Genomic DNA, 19640 nt, shown 5'->3' with positions numbered 1-19640 from the left:
ACGCTGAGAACTCTATCGCAGCGCAGGTGCACACAAATATCAACAACCGTCTTTTTGTCATCTGAGACATAAGCATAGGGATGTAAGATTGCGATGTATCTCTCCATCGTCATGACCAATAATGTGAAGGTAGATATTCCTATTGGAATCAATGTCGAACGCCAGGCGAGGGTCGCGATGATGCAGTTTGATGCTGCTCCAATCCCCGTTGAAAGATAATAGATGAAAGAAGGTAGTCCCAGCACACCCACTGCCAAATCATTCACGGACTGAAGGAGGATTATGAAATAGCAGGGCTTGCTCTTCAGTTGGTGACATTTTAAGATAGTCACTACTGCAACGCCGTTGAGTAATATCGTAGGAATTATTAAAACTGCGTTAAATACGATTGCGATAATCTGATTGATCAGCAACCTTTTAGTTGGAAGGTTTGTTATTATTGAATGGACAGTTCCGAGAACGCGATATGAAACTTCGAACACTTTCAGCTCTTGTGACTGATTCATGTCGCTCCTGTTCGCAAATGGATCAAGATAAGATGAAAGACATTCCTTGAAAAGGTTTTAAACAATTACGATTACGCTCGGCAAATCGTTTACCTATATTGGCCAGGTAAGAAAATCAAAAGAGTCTTATCCTTACAATAGCTATTAAATCACCTGCGTGGTATTATATATCTTTCAATTATTTTTGTAATGTGATGGGAAAATATATTCAGTCCGACTGAGATTTATTTATTGTAACAAGTTATAAGACAAGGATTCTTGGTGCACTTTCGTATTTCTTGAAATCTTTATATCGTGGAAAAGAATTTTTCATATCACTTGACAAAAAGTAAAAACAACAATTAGGGTGATAAGTTTAGTCCAGAAGAAAACCACTAAATACGAGTTGAAATAACACTCAAGGCCATGTTACACGGTGCAATTTTTCTTGTTCTTGCAACTTGCAATGCTTCCCTTTATTTGAGAGATGTAAATTTGGCATGCAACTACTGAACTTTTGTCTTTCTTACACGCCATGGCGTTACACTTATATTTTGAAGCCTTTTCACTAATTTACAACTCTCGAAAGTAGAATTACATTGCAAGCTGCAAGAAAAATTGCATCGTGTCACATGGCCTTGAGAAAAATACAAAAATATAATCGTTAATCGTTTTGTCAGCCTTATGAACTTTTACTGCTTTTTTATTAATCAGTCTTTAAGGCAAGAAAGCACCTGGACTGAGAACAACTCTTAGGGTTATTATTATGCCGTCGGTGCGACAGGTTTATTCAAATATAAATTTGAAATTAAGCTATGTAGTTAATATGTCTTTGTTCATGAGCTTTGGGATGTTCATTTGTTCGTACATTATTTGTTTCGGCAAAATCAACAGTAATTCTCTGCCAATTACGAAGGACAGGTGTTTCCAAAGCGCTGAATAATATTTGGCTAAATATATCCACGTAGAAAATCGGAAAAAAAGTTGGTTTTGATCTTGTACTGTTTCGAAAGAACATGACAGTAGAAATATCTTTCATCTTGCGAAAACATATAACGTTGACATCTCCAACGAAGTCCATTCATGAAATTTCCCTGCCCTTCTTATACCCGCGTCCTCATAAATTATATACAAAGCTGGCTCGATAATCTTAAAAATAACATAAATTTTATCAGCAAGTCTGTCACGGGTTCTATAAGGCACAGTCAATGTCCAGATATTGGAGAATTAAATTATTTTGAAATTTGAAATGTCTCTATGCGCATATATAATAAAACCTAAATTCAGTTCAGTTCAAAGTTAAGTTCAGTAAAATCCAGTTCAGTTCAAGGTTAAGTTCAGTAAAATTCATTTCAACATAACACCGACCAGAGTAAAAATAACGCTAATATATGTCATGCAGTAGAAGTCACTAAAAAATAGCGAAAAGCAACATAACTTTTGCGATAGCACAAAACTGAATCTGCCGAATTGTTTTTCAGGCATTATAATTACACAGTGTGTCTGACGCAAGACATGTTGAATTTTACTATTTAACAGTAGCAGTTCAGTAATATAGCTATCCACCTTTTTTTTAGTTCAGAAAAAGCTTTGAATTTAACGAAATTATTGCGCGTTTTAAGACAGTTTAAACACAAAGTTAGTTTGGCGTTTGCTCTAAGCGCAAGTCTACATGTAAGTCTCTAATATCCATGCAGAGACTCCGGAACGACGAGGAAGGCAAGAAAGGCATGCAGCATCCTGTCAAGGCCAGTTCTGCATTGACGCTTGCTATTGGTGCATAAGAGTCGGCGATACCATGTGAACTTTAGATTAAGCGGCCAAAATGTTCAAACCGGTCATATTTTAAATCGAAATGGAGTATTTCGTTAAAAATATAACGATAAAACTATATTTCCCGTTCTAGGCTGATGTAAATAACGATATACTTGAATGCAGAGTTCTTGAAACACTCTAAAATACTAGTAATCGGACTGTACCGAAATACAACAGAACCGCGGTCTGGCCGTTTTTTCCATATAAAGGGAAGCGTCCCATGCCAGTGTCTGGAGAGTTTCCGCCAGGCGATTGATAAATGTGCTTCTCTAGCTCTTGAAACTCTTTGCGTAATATACTCATGCAAGCGAATAGAGCAAACTCAACGAATTGCAATGCAATGCTTTAAATTGAAAAGGCCTCCTTTACCTTCCATGTTAAGGGGCGCGTATGTCGTACGTTACCTAGATCAGTGTATAGCTCATTCTCAACCTGTATGTGGGCTTTGCATCACCGTATAAGGCTGTTCACTTCCACATTCTTCGATCGTTCATGATCGTCTTCTTTGTCGAGGTTTACGGTGTGTATATAGAACAATATGGCGGTACTACGCATTTCATCGTTTGTGCAATTATTTGCTCTTTACACACGTTATCATTTATCTTTCTATAAACATTTTAATCACCTTTTAAGCGTTTACTTTATATATTATAACTATATTTCACACTAACTTTATATAACTATAAGTAGCACTTACTTTAAAAAGTAATAACTATATTTTACACTAACTTTATTTTACACTTTCTTAGCTACTTTATTTCACACATAGCCCCCCAAGATACATTAGAATTTTTTATATAAAAGATTCTTAAACGAGTTTAGAATAGAACATTTGATATGAACTTCACAAGCAATGTGTTTACATTGTGTTTGTTCTCTGTTTGTCAAACCAACACCGCAGAAATTGGTGTTTACCAATTTTCAAGCCGCGAAAACCTATCATTTCTATATGAGTATAGACTACAATTCGTATTTCTAGTTTGCATGCTTTAGTGAGTTTGACGTTTAATATATTTAGAATATGCCCTTCAACAACTTAAAAGTTTCTTTTCTTAACAGCGTCTTCGTCCAAAAGAATACTATTGAGTTGAAACTAGAATTGCATAAACCGAACGAAATGCCCCAGGTTTTGCTTACCAAAAATTGAAATTTATCGACATTCAATGACAAAGAAATAGTAATGGCGGTTGGAAGGAAGGATAGAATCAAATAGGTAAGGATAACCATGAAACAAGATTTTGCCTGTTTTATCTCCTGAAGGAACAGCTTCTTCCTTGTCATGTTCTCTGCAGAGAAAGCAACTTGTGGTCTGGCTTCCGAACTCTTCAACTTCCTAATGATCAGGAATATCCTGGTGTAGGCAAATCCAATGACGGTGAACACAATCGATACCTGTGCCAATACATATATCTTCAGAAATTGGTTAAATGCCAAAGAGAGGAAAAACGCTGTGCACCCCATCGCAACGCTGGTGCACACAAACATCAACAACCGTCTTTTTGTCATCTGAGTGACGTAAGCATAGGGATGTAAGATTGCGATGTATCTCTCCATCGTCATGACTAGTAATGTGAAGGTAGATATTCCCATTGGAATCACTGTCGAACGCCAGGCGAGGGTCGCGATTATGCAGTTTGATGCTGCTCCAATCCCCGTTGAAAGAAAGTAGATGAAAGAAGGTAGTCCCAGCACACCCACTGCCAAATCATTCACGGACTGAAGGAGGATTATAAAATAGCAGGGCTTGCTCTTCAGTTGGTTACATTTTAAGATAGTCACTACTGCAACGCCGTTGAGTAATATCGTAGGAACTATTAAAACTGCGTTAAATACGATTGCGATGATCTGATTGATCAGCAAATTTTTAGTTGGAAGGTTTGTTATTATTGAATGGACAGTTCCGAGAACGCGACATGAAACTTCGAAGACTTTCCGCTCTTGTGACTGATTCATGTCGCTCCTGCTCGCAAATGGATCAAGATAAGATGAAAGACCTCCCTTGAACAGGTTTTAATCAATTACGATTACGGTCGGCACATCGTTTACTTATAAGTGTCTTATCCTAACAATATAGCTATTAAATCACCTGCGGGGTATTACATGTCTTTCAATTATTTTTGTAATGTGATGGAAAGATATATTCAGTCCGACTGCGATAACAAGTTATAAGACAAGGATTCTTAGTGCACATTCGTATTTCTTGAAATCTTTATATCGTGGAAAAGAATTTTTCATATCACTTGACAAAAAGTAAAAACAATAATTAGGATGATAAGTTTAGTCCAAAACAAAAACACTAAATACGAGTTGAAATAACACTTAAGGCCATGTTACACGGTGCACTTCTTCTTGCTATGCTTTTTTTCTTTTGAGAGATGTAAATTTGGCATGCAACTACCGAACTTTTGTCTTTCTTACACGCCATGGCGTTACACTTATATTTTGAAGCCTCTTCACTAATTTACAACTCTCAAAAGTAGAATTACATTGCAAACTGCAAGAAAAATTGCATCGTGTCGCATGGCCTTGAGAAAAATACAAAAATATAATCATTGATTGATCGTTTTGTCCGCCTTATGAACTTTTACTGCTTTTTTATTAATCAGTCTTTAAGGCAAGAAAGCACCTGGACTGAGAACAACTCTTAGGGTTATTATTATGCGGTCGGTGCCACAGGTTTAATCAAATATAAATTTGAAATTAAACTATAGTTAATATGTCTTTGTTCATGAGCTTTGGGATGTTCATTTGTTCATACATTATTTATTTCGGCAAGATCAGCAGTAATTCTCTGACAATTACGAAGGACGGGTGTTTCCAAAGCGCTGAATAATATTCGGCTTAATATATCCACTTAGAAAATCAGGAAAAAAGTTGGTTTTGATCTTATAACTGTTCCTAAAGAACATGTCGGTATACAAATTACTTTCATCTTGCGAAAATATATAACGTTCACATCTCCAACGAAGTCCATTTATGAAATTTCCCTGCCCTTTTTATACCCGCGTCCTTATAAATTATATACAAAGCTGGCTCGATAATTTTAAAAATAACATACATTTTATCAGCAAGTCTGTCACGGGTTCTATAAGGCACAGTCAATGTCTCGAAATGTCTTGAAATGTCTCTATGCACATATATAATAAAACTTTAATTCAGTTCAGTTCAAAGTTAACTAAAATTCAGTTCAACATAACACCGACCAGAGTAAAAATAACGCTAATATATGTCATGCAGTAGAAGTCACTAAAAAATAACGAAAAGCAACATAACTTTTGCGATAGCAGAAAACTGAATCTGCCGAATTGTTTTTCAGACATAATCAGTAGCGTAGCCAGCCTGTCGATTTGTCCCGCTATGCTAATATTTTTATGTTCACTGACTGTGAAAACAATAGATTTCAAAGACATGAATAATTATAATAACTCGAAATTTACAAAGCGGGACAAAATCGTCAGGCTGGCTACGCCATTGGACATAACTACACAGTGTGTTTAACGCAAGACATGTTGAATTTGATGATTTAATAGTAGCAGTTCAGTAATTTAGCTGTCCACCTTTTTTTAGTTCAGGAAAAGCTTTGAATTTAACGAAATTATTGCGCGTTTTAAAGCAGTTTAACACAAAGTTAGTTTGGCGTTTGCTGTATGTTAAGGTCGCTCCCTACAGTTTCTCGAAATTTTTAAATGCACATTTTAAACAGGGATATTCAGCATCGGAACGTTTGACTAGAAGACTAAAATTTTATATAACTTTCAGGCAACATACCTAGAGCCGAAATCTATTCAGAACTTGTGCCATGCAGTTGTTGCTATGGCAACAGAGACGTTTCAAAATGGCCGCTAAAAAGCATTTAATCGAGTTTATATCGCAAACGAGTTCGGTGACCCCCAATTTTTTTTTCATCAAAATTTTACACTATAGAAGTTTTATTAATAGTAAAGTTTGTAAAAAAGTCTGTCTAGTGCGATTTTTCCATCGCAAAAAACGTCATTTTAGCCCTTTGAGCATTGCACCGGCATCGCAAAAGCGTAGGTTCAATTCCTGCCGGAGGACCTATAGTTGTTGACTTATCTCTACATCAACTGTTCCGGGCTTGGATTTGAAGTGTGTATAATACCACTCGAAATTAAGATCCTTTAAACCTCTAGTATATTCCACATTAACTTTATATAACTATTAATACACACTTACTTTATATAACTAATAGCTATATTTTACACTAACTTTATTCTACACTTTCTTACTTTATTTCATACTTAGCCCCAAAATATACATTAGAATTTTTTATCTACAAGATTCTTAAACGAGTTTAGAATAGAACATTTGATATGAACTTCACAAGCAATGTGTTTACAGTGTGTTTGTTGTCTGATTGTCAAACCAACACCGCAGAAATTGGTGTTTACCAAGTTTCAAGCCGAAAACCTATCATTTCTGTATGAGTATAGACTACAATTCGTATTTCTGGTTTAAGCATGCTTAAGTGAGTTTGACGTTTAATATATTTAGAATATGCCCTTCAACAACTTAAAAATTTCTTTTCTTAACAGCGTCTTCGTCCAAAAGAATACTATTGAGTTGAAACTAGAATTGCACAAACCGAATGAAACGCTCCACGTTTTGTTTGCCAAGTATTGAATTTTATTATTATCGACATTCAACGAGAAAGGAATAAAAATGGCGGTTGGAAGGTAGGATAAAATCAAGGTAAGGACAACAATGAAACAAGATTTTGCCTGTTTTATCTCCTGAAGAAATAGCTTCTTCCTTGTCATGTTCTCTGCAGAGAAAGCAACTTGTGGTCTGGCTTCTGAACGTTTCAACTTCCTAATGATCAAGAATATTCTGGTGTAGGCAAATCCAATGAAGATGAACACAATCGATATCTGTGCCAATACATACATCTTCAGAAATCGGTTAAATGCAAAAGAGAGGACAGACGCTGTGAACCCAATCGCGACGCTGGTGCACACAAATATCAACAACCGTCTTTTTGTCATCTGCGTAACATAAGCATAGGGATGTAAGATTGCGATGTATCTTTCCATCGTCATGACCAATAATGTGAAGACAGATATTGCCATTGGAATCAATGTCGAACGCCAGGCGAGGGTCGCGATTATGCAGTTTGATGCTGCTCCAATCCCCGTTGAAAGAAAGTAGATGAAAGAAGGTAGTCCCAGCACACCCACTGCCAAATCATTCACGGACTGAAGGAGGATTATAAAATAGCAGGGCTTGCTCTTCAGTTGGTTACATTTTAAGATAGTCACTACTGCAACGCCGTTGAGTAATATCGTAGGAACTATTAAAACTGCGTTAAATACGATTGCGATAATCTGATTGATCAATAACTTTTTAGTTGGAAGGTTGGTTATTATTGAATGGACAGTTCCGAGAACGCGACATGAAACTTCGAAGACTTTCAGCTCTTGTGACTGATTCATGTCGCTCCTGCTCGCAAATGGATCAAGCTAAGATGAAAGACCTCCCTTGAACAGGTTTTAAACAATTTTGATTACAATCGGGAAATCGTGTACTTATATTGGCCGGGTAAGAAAAAATCCTTACAATATAGCTATTAAATCACCTGCGTGGTATTACATGTCTTTCAATTCTTTTTATAATGTGATTGAAAGATGTATTCAGTACGAGTGCTATTTATTTATTATAACAAGTTATAAGACAAGGATTCTTGGTGCACATTCGTATTTCTTCAAATCTTTATATCGTGGAAAAGAATTTTTCATATCACTTAACAAAAAGTAAAAACAATAATTAGGAGTTGAAATAACACTTAAAGCCATGTTACACGGTGCAATTTTTCTTGCAACTTGCAATGCGGTTCTTCTATTGAGAGATGTAAATTTGGCAACTACCGAACTTTTGTCCTTCTTACACGCCATGGCGTTACACTTACATTTGAAGCCTCTTCACAAATTTACAACTCTCAAAAGTAGAATTACATTGCAAGTTGCAAGAAAATTTGCATCCTGTAACATGCATGGCCTTGAGAAAAATACAAAAATTAAATGTAATCCTTATTCTTTTTGCCCGCCTTATGAACTTTTACCGCTTTTTTAATAATCAATCTTTAAGGCAAGAAAGCACCTGGACTGAGATTTTATGCCGTCGGTGCGACAGGTTTATTCAAATATAAATTTGAAACTAAACTATATAGTTAATTCGTGGATACAGAAGCGAATATATGTCTTTGTTCATGAGCTTTGGGATGTTCATTTGTTCATACATTATTTGTTTCGGCAAGATCAACAGTAATTCTCTGGCAATTACGAAGGACAGGTGTTTCCAAAGCGCTGAATAATATTCGGCTAAATGTATCCACGTAGAAAATCGGGAAAAAATTGGTGTTGATCTTATACTGTTCTTAAGAACATGACAGTACAAATTACTTTCATCTTACGAAAATATATAACGTTGACATCTCCAACGAAGTCCATTTATGAAATTTCCCTGCCCTTCTTATACCCGCGTCCTTATAAATTATATAGAAAGCTGGCTCCATAATTTTAAAAATAACATAAATTTTTTCAAAAATGCTGGGCACGGGTTCTAAGGCAACAGCCCATATCAAGACCTTGGGGGGTTTCTTTTGAAATTTGAAATGTTTCCATGCACATATATAATTAAACCGAAATTCAGTTCAGTTCAAAGTTAAGTTCAGTAAAATTCATTTCAACATAACACCGACCAGAGTAAAAATAATGCTAATATATGTCATGCAGTAGAAGTCACTAAAAAATAGCGAAAAGCAACATAACTTTTGGGATAGCAGAAAAAATCTGCCGAATTGTTTTTCAGTTATTATAATTACACAGTGTGTCTGACGCAAGACATGTTGAATTTGATGATTTAATAGTAGCAGTAATTTAGTTTCCCACCTTTTTTTATATCAGGAAAAGCTTTGAATTTAACAAAATTACTGCGCGTTTTAAGGCAGTTTAAACACAAAGTTATAGTGTGGCATTTGACTAAACATTAATAAAAGAACAGACGAAATTTTCTGGAAGTAATGACGAACGCACGAACATGTTCGTCACCTTTCGTTTATCCGACGATCGCCGAATATTAACGACGGACGTACGTATACACACATACCCACAGAACTTTTTCAACTACATAGTGGTTAGTCGCGCATGCGCAGCGGCTACCCACAAAAACGGATAAAAAACCTGTAAACTAAAGAACGTTGTATTTATATAGAGTATAGCTGTCAATGAAACGACGAAATGTCAAACAAAAGCTAATAGAATATACCATTCATAATTTATCATTGATTTAAAATGACTGTAGTTGTATTTGTGTGTGTATTTGGGAGGTTATATCGTAAGTAATGCACGTTGTTTCTTCCCATTTATTTGTATGCGCTGTGTTTGTTGCAAACTTGTACGCTGTTTCCTCCACGTATCTCCCTTCTTGTATATATTTACGCATCAATTTGTGCTTTTGGGACAGATCATAGATCAATCAACAAAAATTTCGCTCACATGTTTTGATGTTCAAGTGAACGCCAAACGGTGTGTACAATAATACCAACAATATGGCGGTGTGACTACGTATATTTCATCGTTTTGCAATTATTTGCTCTACACACGTTATCATTTATCTTTCTATAAAACATTTGAATCACCTTTTAAACGTTTACTTTATATACTATAACTATATTTCACACTAACTTTATATAACTATTGATACACACTTACTTTATATAACTATTAATACACACTTACTTTATATAACTAATAACTATATTTTACACTAACTTTATTTTACACTTTCTTACTTTATTTCACACTTAGCCCCCAATATACATTAGCAATTTTTACATACAAGATTCTTAAACGTGTTTAGAATAGAACATTTGATATGAACTTCACTAGCAGTGTGTTTGTTCTCTGTTTGTCAAACCAACACCGCAGAAATTGGTGTTTATACCAAGTTTCAAGCCGAAAACCTATCATTTCTGTATCAGTATAGACTACAATTCGTATTTCTGGTTTGCATGCTTATTAGTGAGTTTGGCGTTTAATATATTTAGAACATGCCCTTCAACAACTTAAAAGTTTCTTTTCTTAACAGCGTCTTCGTCCAAAAGAATACAATTGAGTTGAAACTAGAATTGCAAAAACCTAATGAAATGCTCAAGGCTCTAATTGCCAAGTATTGAATATCATCGATATTCAACGTGAAAGGAATAACAATGGCGGTTGGAAGGAGCGATAGAATCAAGTAGGTGAGGATAACAATGAAACAAGATTTTGCCTGTTTTATCTCCTGAAGAAACATCTTCTTCCTTGTCATGTTCTCTGCAGAGAAAGCAACCTGCGGTCTGGCTTCTGAACTTTTCAACTTCCTAATGATCAGGAATATTCTGGTGTAGGCAAATCCAATGAAGATGAACACAATCGATACCTGTGCCAATACATACATCTCCAGAAATCGGGTAAATGCAAAAGAGAGAACAGACACTGTGAACTGTATCGCGGCGCTGGTGCACACAAATATCAACAGCCGTCTTTTTGTCACCTGAGTAACGTAAGCATAGGGATGTAAGATTGCGATGTATCTCTCCATCGTCATGACCAATAATGTGCAGGCAGATATTCCCAGTGGAATAAATGTCGAACGCAATGCGAGGGTCGCGATGATGCAGTTTGACCCTGCTCCAATCCTCGTTGAAAGAAAATAGACGAAAGAAGGTAGTCCCAGCACACCCACTGCCAAATCATTCACGGACTGAAGCAGGATTATGAAATAGCAGGGCTTGCTCTTCAGTTGGTGACATTTTAAGATAGTCACTACTGCAACGCCGTTGAGTAATATCGTGGGAACTATTAAAACTGCGTTAAATACGATTGCGATAATCTGATTGATCAGCAACCTTTTAGTTGGAAGTTTTGTTATTATCGAATGGACAGTTCCCAAAACGCGACATGAAACTTCGAAGACTTTCAGCTCTTGTGACTGATTCATGTCGCTCCTGTTCGCAAATGGATCAAGCTAAGATGAAAGACCTTCTTTGAACAGGTTTTAAACAATTTTGATTACAGTCGGCAAATCGTTTACTTTTTATATTGGCCGGGTAAGAAAAACAAAAGAGTCTTATCCTTACAATAGCTATTAAATCACCTGCGTGGTATTATATATCTTTCAATTATTTTTGTAATGTGATGGGAAGATATATTCAGTCCGACTGCGATTTATTTATTATAACAAGTTATAAGACAAGGTTTCTTGGTGCACATTCGTATTTCTTGAAATCTTTATATCGTAGAAAAGAATTTTTCATATCACTTGACAAAAAGTAAAAACAATGATTAAGGTGATAAGTTTAGTCCAAAAGAAAAGCACTAAATACGAATTGAAATAACATTTAAGGCCATGTTACACGGTGCAATTTCTCTTGCAACTTGCAATGCGGTTCTTCTATTGAGAGATGTAAATTTGGCAACTACCGAACTTTTGTCTTTCTTACACGCCATGGCGTTACACTTAAATTTGAAGCCTCTTCACAAATTTACAACTCTCAAAAGTAGAATTACATTGCAAGCTGCAAGAAAAATTGCATCTGTAACATGCATGGCCTTGAAAAAAATACAAAAATATAATCGTTAATCGTTTTGTCCGCCCTATGAACTTTTACCGCTTTTTTATTAATCAATCTTTAAGGCAAGAAAGCACCTGGACTGAGAACAACTCTTAGGATTATTATTATGCCGTCGGTGCGACAGGTTTATTCAAATATAAATTTGAAATTAAACTATAGTTAATTCGTGGATGCAGAAGCGAATATATGTCTTTGTTCATGAGCTTTGGGATGTTCATTTGTTCATATATTATTTGTTTCGTCAAGATCAACAATAATTCTCTGGCAATTACGAAGGACGGGTGTTTCCAAAGCGCTGAATAATATTCGGCTAAATATATCCACGTAGAAAATCGGAAAAAAAGTTGGTTTTGATCTTATAACTGTTCCTAAAGAACATGACAGTACAAATTACTTCATGCATCTTGCGAAAATATAAAACGTCGATATCTCCAAAGAAGTCCTGTTATGAAATTTCCCTGCCCGCCTTATACCCGCGTCCTTATAAATTATATAGAAAGCTGGCTCGATAATTTTAATAATAATGAAAATTTTATCAGAAAGTCTGGCACGGGTTCTAAGGCAACAGCCCATGTCAAGACCTTGGGGGGTTTCTTTTGAAATTTGAAATGTTTCCATGCACATATATAATAAAACCTAAATTCAGTTCAGTTCAAAGTTAAGTTCAGTAAAATTCATTTCAACATAACACCGACCAGAGTAAAAATAACGCTAATATATGTCATGCAGTAGAAGTCACTAAAAAATAGCGAAAAGCAACATAACTTTCGCAACTTAACTTGCGATAGCAGAAAAATCTGCCGAATTGTTTTTCAGATATCATAATTACACAGTGTGTCTGACGCAAGACATATTGAATTTGATTATTTAATAGTAGCAGTTCAGTATTTTAGCTGCCCACCTTTCCTTATATCTGGAAAAGCTCTCAGTGAATTTAACGAAATTATTGCGCGTTTTAAGGTAGTTAAACACAAAGTTAGTTTGGCGTTTGCTTTAAGCGCAAGTCTACATTTAAGTCTCTACTATCCAAAGACGCCGGAACGATGAGGTAGGAAAGAAAGACATGCAGTAAGTATCCTGTTAACTCCACTTCTGCATTGACGCTTGCTATTAGTGCACAGTGTCGGCGATTCTATGTCAGTGTCTGGAGGCTTTTCGCAAGGCGATTGATAAATGTTCTACTCTCTTGAAACTCTTTGCGTGAGATACTCACGCAAGCGAATAGAGTAAATTTAACGAATTGCAATGCAATCTTTTAAATGGAAAAGCCTCCTTTGCCCCCCATGTTAAGTGGCATATGTCGTACGTTACCTAGATTATAGCTCCTTCTCAACCTGCACGCGGGCTTTGCATCACCGTATAAGGCTGCTCCCTTCCACATTCTTCGACCGTTCATGATCGTCTTCTTCGTCGAGGTTGGTTTCAATAACAAGTTTCTGCCGTCTCACGTCATCAACAGTGTCCATCAGTGACGTGTTGTGAGTTTCGGGGAGCAGAAGGATTAGGAAAGCACTGGTGAGTGACAGCACACCAAAGATAGCATATGGGACGAATTTCGCAGTATATGCGCCCTGAAATAAATTTTGTCTAAATTATTTAAAGTGGAAGTCAAGTCGCTTCTGTGCATCGGTTCTGCTCATAAGTCATAACAATGTGAGATCACTTGATCAATTGATCATCAATAAATATTTTGCCTAAAGTTCGCATGTTAGGAACTTTTTTCATCAAAAACACTATAATAATATTCTTGTATGTCTGCATGGTGATAAAGAAGTATCAATTGCATTGATGAAGGCCCCTCTGAAGGACCGATAGCTTTGCAGTATCAAATACTTACGTGGTGTACCTACAACCTAATTTAATTAAAAACACAAAAGTTCATATTCATTTAAAGGCATAGCGAACCTGTCAAATATTCTGACAACAAAACGTACAGAAGATCAAAATGTGAACAAAACGTTCGTTTACATGCATACGGACTTGACCACTTTAAGGTGGTCTTATACGAAAATACTGTTTTCTTTTTATCTTGAAAAATATAAAAAAATTCCACGGCATATTGCAAGTCATGTTACTCTGAGTTGAAAAAAATTTGTAGGAATCTTGATTTAGCCACAAAGACCAAATACATGCAACCATGCATGCAATGGTGAAAAATGACTGATTTTTCAAAACATGAAAACTTACGAAACATTCATGAATTCTCGCTTTCTCTCTGGTCTTCTTCAAAGTAAAACTTTCAAGGTTCGATTAAGAAGTATTTCACAAGTGTTTTCACCAAATTTTGGTTAAAAACTAAAAACTGGTTAATTTAATCGATTGTCCCTATATAGCCATAGGGTCCCTGAGAAATTAGCACCTTAGAGGGGGGGGGGGGGCAGTGAAGATCATAGAACACAAATAAATGCAGATACGTGCATGTATAGAGAGTGTCTATAAGGCCGTGATCAGACCGAGTGCCCGTTGGAAAGTCTCTTCATTATGTAAAATTAATTGGTTTTAAAAGTCGATTGAAAAGCACAAATTTTGTGTTACTTCTGCTAGCGACTAGGACAACTAGGCCTCTTGCAACTCATGCTTGCCAAGGCAGGTAATATAACTGCAGTTATACAGTACACGAGCTTACATTTGCCTGGAACGCTTCGCGGGTATAAATAAGCGTAGTAATAATTGCCGTTGGACAGAGAGGAGAGACAGTGAGAACGTACCAGCAAGAATATCTGTGGTGACAGCATGCCTCCAATTCTTGACCAAGCACTATTAACACCAAGACTTATATTTCTGAAAGAAAAAATATCATCGTTCTTCAGATTACCTCCTAAAACGTACATTTCAGCCGCGTTTATAATTATAATATATTTTTTAAATATATTTATTTTTTTCTTGCGGTCCGAATTCATAGGGATGATAGGATTGATTTTAGAGGTAACATAACGCGAGTTTCAAAATTTTCCCGCAATTCTCATTGTTGTTGTTGTGAAAATACAAATGGTCTTTGGTTCGGATTTAAAACGAATATTAACGTTGCAAATAGGAACGAAAACATTTAAAAGACATCTTTAGAGAAGTAAAATTTATTCTACTTTAATGTTTAGGCTATAATTTAAAAAATGTTAATTCGCTTTTATAATGGTCTTTGTGTGTATATTTGTCACTCAAAATTTAACCCTAACTCTCCTGACGAAGGCCATCAGGTCGAAACGTCGAGAAGTGTTTTGTGTTTTTAGGCTGTTGTTATACCACATTTGATGCTACATAATTTAATCCATATAATAAACCGAACATTACACGGTTCGCTCGAAAATATGGATTTTATGTTCTCGTGTCAAACTTGTTTATATTGTTTTTGCCACTCAAAATCTACTCGCAACCGTGTAATATTGTATATACAGATGTCCCCAATTAGTGGTTGCAAATTTGTTTCCAAATTCCACTGTAATTTTTAGTTGAGACATGAATTATAGGTATTTGTATCGTGGGACATTCTTGGAGGCACACAAAATAAACTTTTCGTACCGTATAACTGTAGGATACAGTTCAGCAGTAAATGTGCCTATAGTATTCAAGGCAGCCAGGGCGGAGGACTTTCCAATAAGCGCACATGCAGTTTCAAGAATTTTTAGACTCGTTGAATCTAAAGACAGGGAAAAAAGTATAAATAAAAGGTCGGGGGGTTCAAAAATATGTCTTAAGAGCAGAAAATTCGTCAAGTCGAAAAAATTTTAACACAGTATATTAACCATATGCTCGGCGTTGAATGCTTGGAAACGACACAGATTAAAAGATTATGTTTAGAATGAAAAAAAGCTTTTATTTTTTAATCTTCTATTGTTCAGAACAAACATTCATTTTTCCAGTAAAAAGAATTCAAAATAGCGATAAGTTAATGATTTAACTGCCGCCTCGTACAAAATATAAACGCGATCATCTATTTGTTGAAAAGTTAAAAATGGGAGTCGGTATAATAATTCACCACACAAATAAATTTCCTGAATATTATTGTTGAAAACGGTTCTTATACATAAACAGTTAAGATGTATACCTGGAAGCAAGCATATGTACCTGATTTCATGGCGATTGTTGCAAGTGATATAAAATTTGCAATTCCACAAATAAAGAATTCGATAACCAATGGCTTGCGATGTCCAAACCTTAAAAAGAAAACACCAAAGTCATGAAACATGAAAAACACATTTGAACAAAATGAACTCCGTATCGTTATCCTCTACATAAACGACGCATGAAACAACTAAATACAGTAATTTCCATCTTCAAAAGGGGTCGCTGAATAAACCAGTTGAAACTGGTTTGTCATCGGTGTAAATATGGCCACACTTGGTTCCTCGCGCAGAAAGCAACTATCGTGTAGGTGTTAATAATTGATGTATTTTTTAATGTTGCTATTAAATAAGGTTTTTCATTCGTTAATACTATGTTTACTATTCTTCAAATGTATGATAAAACAATTATTGAATTCGGTTTTTGTGATATGCAGAGTTATCAAGGTCTCGGTAAGCGTTATCAGTGACCTTGACAACTCCGCATATCACAAAAACCTCATCCAATAATTGTTTATTAAACTTGCAACCTCATTGATTCTCTGCTAGACAGATATTAGCTCCTATCTGTCTAGTAGAGAAACGTAAACAAAATGGCGGCAAGATTTGGGGAATTAAGCGACGATCAAATTTAAGCGACGAATAAAGGTACATCAAAGTGCACCAAAATGGCGAAAAACTTTGAAATAAAAGTATTCAACGATAGGTTAAAAAATATAAGTTTACTGAAATACAGGGGTTTTTTTTCTGTAATAAAGCGTTCGTAAAAAACACGATTAGTACGGGATCTCATTATTCAATTTTTCTTTAAAAAGGTGTATTATTCACTATATTGTTCCTATTACGAATAAATTGCCATCGGCACATATTCGACTTGAATTCGCAGAATAACTGTTGAGAACGAGGCGCAGACCTATTTTTGGAAATGCGAAGTAGGACGGTCGTTCTTTGCTAGGAAAACCGTAAAGCCTAGAGTGATCTGCAGTGATCTCGCGAGTCACTCGCGAATGAAGCCTAAAATTTGCGGAACTTTACCTCCAGACACGCGTGTTTGAAGGAAAAGTCCCGCAAATTTTGGCTTCATAAGGTAGCGTTCCAGTTATTTATTACAGTTCACTGAATTGGTAAATAAATATAACATCATGAAGTTATCGTTCAGTTCACATAGAGTTCTGTGATTGTCTCACACTGAACTCCATATCTGCACGTACTTTGGGACAGCCCATAAAATCACCAAGATCGCACACAAATCCACTGCTTCACTTATCCCAAAATTGATGTATTTATCGCCGAACAGTGCTGAAATATTGAAGGCGAGACCATAAAACGCCGAAGACACAGTAAACCTGTAGTTAAGTATCAAAAACATAGTTGGCCACGTGATATGAAGGGATTGCAGTCACAGCCCACAATTGGTCATTTCAAAATCAATTTGTTTAATTAAAATTGATCAATTTCACACACAAGATAGGGGAGGCTAAATAAAGGTTTCTAAAGACTAAAAAAGTGTCTTAAGGTAGAACGGTACGTTTCATATGGCCAGCTATACATACGCTGGATAGTTCTCAGGAAGGTAGCTAAAACAATATTTGCATGGAAGGGGGAAGGTGTTTATTCATATATTCAGTTCTGCCCTAAGGATTTCTTTTGTAATGCAATAGCTTAATAAACACCCCCCAATTATCGTTCTAGTAACGCCGCTCCTTTATTCATATATTCAGTTCTATCCTATACATCCACCAGCTATAGCGCTTTTTCAATGGCTCAAAAATTGCCCGTGGTTCGTTATAACCTGGATTTAACCCTTTAAATCGAGGGTTCTCTGTTAGGTCAGAATCTGCAATTTCTTTTAAAGCATGCTTACAATGCTTGAAAAAACCACCATCCGGTGGGTATAGCACTATCCAGCTTTCAGTCTACAACTGCCCACGGTTACGAGAAAAAAGCCAAAAACCTCGGGTACGAGCATTCCCAATAGTAATCCCATAATCAGAACCTGCGATCCTACGGGTTATGGAGTCAAGATTGTCCGCATAGTCAATCAGAACCTGAAATTTTCATTACTACGTACTACTCACCACAGTAAAATTAGAGTTAAACTTCTCTTTCGTAATGATCGAGATCTGAAGAGTTCTATAACGCTTGGTCTTCGGATTCGTTTCGCTCGGTTATCTTGCAGTACGCGACTCTCTTTAATTTCCGCCAGGATTTCCTCAGGACACCGCAGCCTGTTGAACATAACTATGCGTCGAACTACACGCTCTGCTTTATCGTACTTTTTGTGAAGAATGAGCCAGCGAAGTGACTCAGGAACAAAACTAGAAATACCATAAAAACAGAAGATTATGCATGTTACAAAACTGGACAAACGCGGAACGCTTGAGCAGGTTGTATAAAACTCTTCCCTACATGTTGGATAGTGAAATCCTAGTTAACTTAGAAATACACGACTCTGATTGGCCAAGATTAGATTCAACAAAGAATAGATATCCCCCCAATCCCCCCCTTGGAGGGAAATGAAACCTATGACCTTTAATTTGCTAAATCAATGCTCTCCAACTGATATATCAGGGGCGCTTTCCTTTATACGGAAAAAACGGCCAGACCGTCCTGTTGTATTCGGCCGGTACAGTCAGATTACTGGTATTTTAGAATGTTTCAAGAACTCTGCATTCAATATATCGTTATTTACATCTGCCTAGCACGGGAAAACTAGTTTCACCGCTATATTCTTAACAAAATGCTCTATTTCAATATACAACACGACCGGTCTGACCATTTTGGCCGCTTGATCCATCTAGTTCAAGCTGTCTCTGGTTACAGTCTGACTTACACAGGAAGGCACTGGTTTAAGCTCTAAAATCAAATACCATAAAACTGCCATGGTTACGAAAAGAACGCACTTTACCAACAACGAAGACTTACCACACATAAAAGCAGTAAAATAAACGGAATGAATGAGAGGGCTAGTTGAATGTATCTCCAGTCTCGTATTAGGTATGCAAGTATTCCTAACACCACGCCACCAATCACCGCCATAATGCCAAAAAATACGCCAGCTCGTGCACGATACTTCGTCTGGAACAACTCCAACGCCAAGGTGAACGACACCAACATAGAGCCCTTTTTGAAACAGAAGAGTTTATCATGAAACAAATCAATATTGGTTGCCATGGCAACCATGATGATAATTATGATGATTTTGACCATAACTGGCATATTATTCATAATAAATGATGGTTGCTATGGCAACCATGATGATCATTATGATAATCTTTATCATGATTAGCATATTAAGCATAATAAATGATGGTTGCCATGGCAACCATGATGCTCATGATGATGATTTTGATCATAATTAGCATATTAAGGGGGTCCTCTACTAAAATTTTCACTTTGACTTCGAAATTTTTGAAATTTCAAAGACAGTCAATATATGTACTTTCAACCTTCCTCTATGGCTTCAGAAATTTTCAGTGCGCATAGAATACTACAACACACTAAAAAAAAGCAAATTCCTGAACCTTTGGCTATTTTCTACCTTAGCAACGCCCTTAGCAACAGCTGTTTTGTTTGAAAACTCCGCCTGAAACCCATTCTTTTTATCCAATGAGAACGATTTTTTGTATACTATATGAAGTAGTCCTTCTG

The 19640-nt window shown here is 36.2% G+C and overlaps 3 protein-coding genes across 3 annotated transcripts; all 3 read right to left on the bottom strand.

The window, feature by feature from the left end:
* Positions 1 to 6544: 6544 nt before the first annotated feature.
* Positions 6545 to 7757, bottom strand: LOC114536252 (sphingosine 1-phosphate receptor 2-like). The gene has a single exon (XM_028557578.1). It carries the CDS (start codon positions 7748 to 7750, stop codon positions 6809 to 6811), a length of 942 nt encoding a protein of 313 aa, XP_028413379.1. The 5' UTR covers positions 7751 to 7757; the 3' UTR covers positions 6545 to 6808.
* Positions 7758 to 10108: 2351 nt separating this feature from the next.
* LOC114536247 lies at positions 10109 to 11697 on the bottom strand. Its single transcript, XM_028557573.1, has one exon. It carries the CDS (start codon positions 11295 to 11297, stop codon positions 10359 to 10361), a length of 939 nt encoding a protein of 312 aa, XP_028413374.1. The 5' UTR covers positions 11298 to 11697; the 3' UTR covers positions 10109 to 10358.
* A 1032-nt stretch (positions 11698 to 12729) lies between these two features.
* Positions 12730 to 19163, bottom strand: LOC114536215 (organic cation transporter protein-like). Its single transcript, XM_028557544.1, has 8 exons — positions 18915 to 19163; positions 18823 to 18845; positions 18068 to 18307; positions 17201 to 17335; positions 15994 to 16082; positions 15448 to 15565; positions 14640 to 14712; positions 12730 to 13502 (listed from the first exon to the last, which is right to left on the bottom strand). Exons 1-8 carry the CDS (start codon positions 19161 to 19163, stop codon positions 13284 to 13286), a joined length of 1146 nt encoding a protein of 381 aa, XP_028413345.1. The 3' UTR covers positions 12730 to 13283.
* Positions 19164 to 19640: the final 477 nt, after the last annotated feature.

The sequence above is a fragment of the Dendronephthya gigantea genome, unplaced genomic scaffold (genome assembly GCF_004324835.1).
Source record: "Dendronephthya gigantea isolate DGI-Jeju-01 unplaced genomic scaffold, DenGig_1.0 000132F, whole genome shotgun sequence".
NCBI classification, from domain to species: domain Eukaryota; kingdom Metazoa; phylum Cnidaria; class Anthozoa; order Malacalcyonacea; family Nephtheidae; genus Dendronephthya; species Dendronephthya gigantea.
Note: the sequence above shows the minus strand (reverse complement) of the source record. Positions and strands in the feature narration are given on the sequence as shown.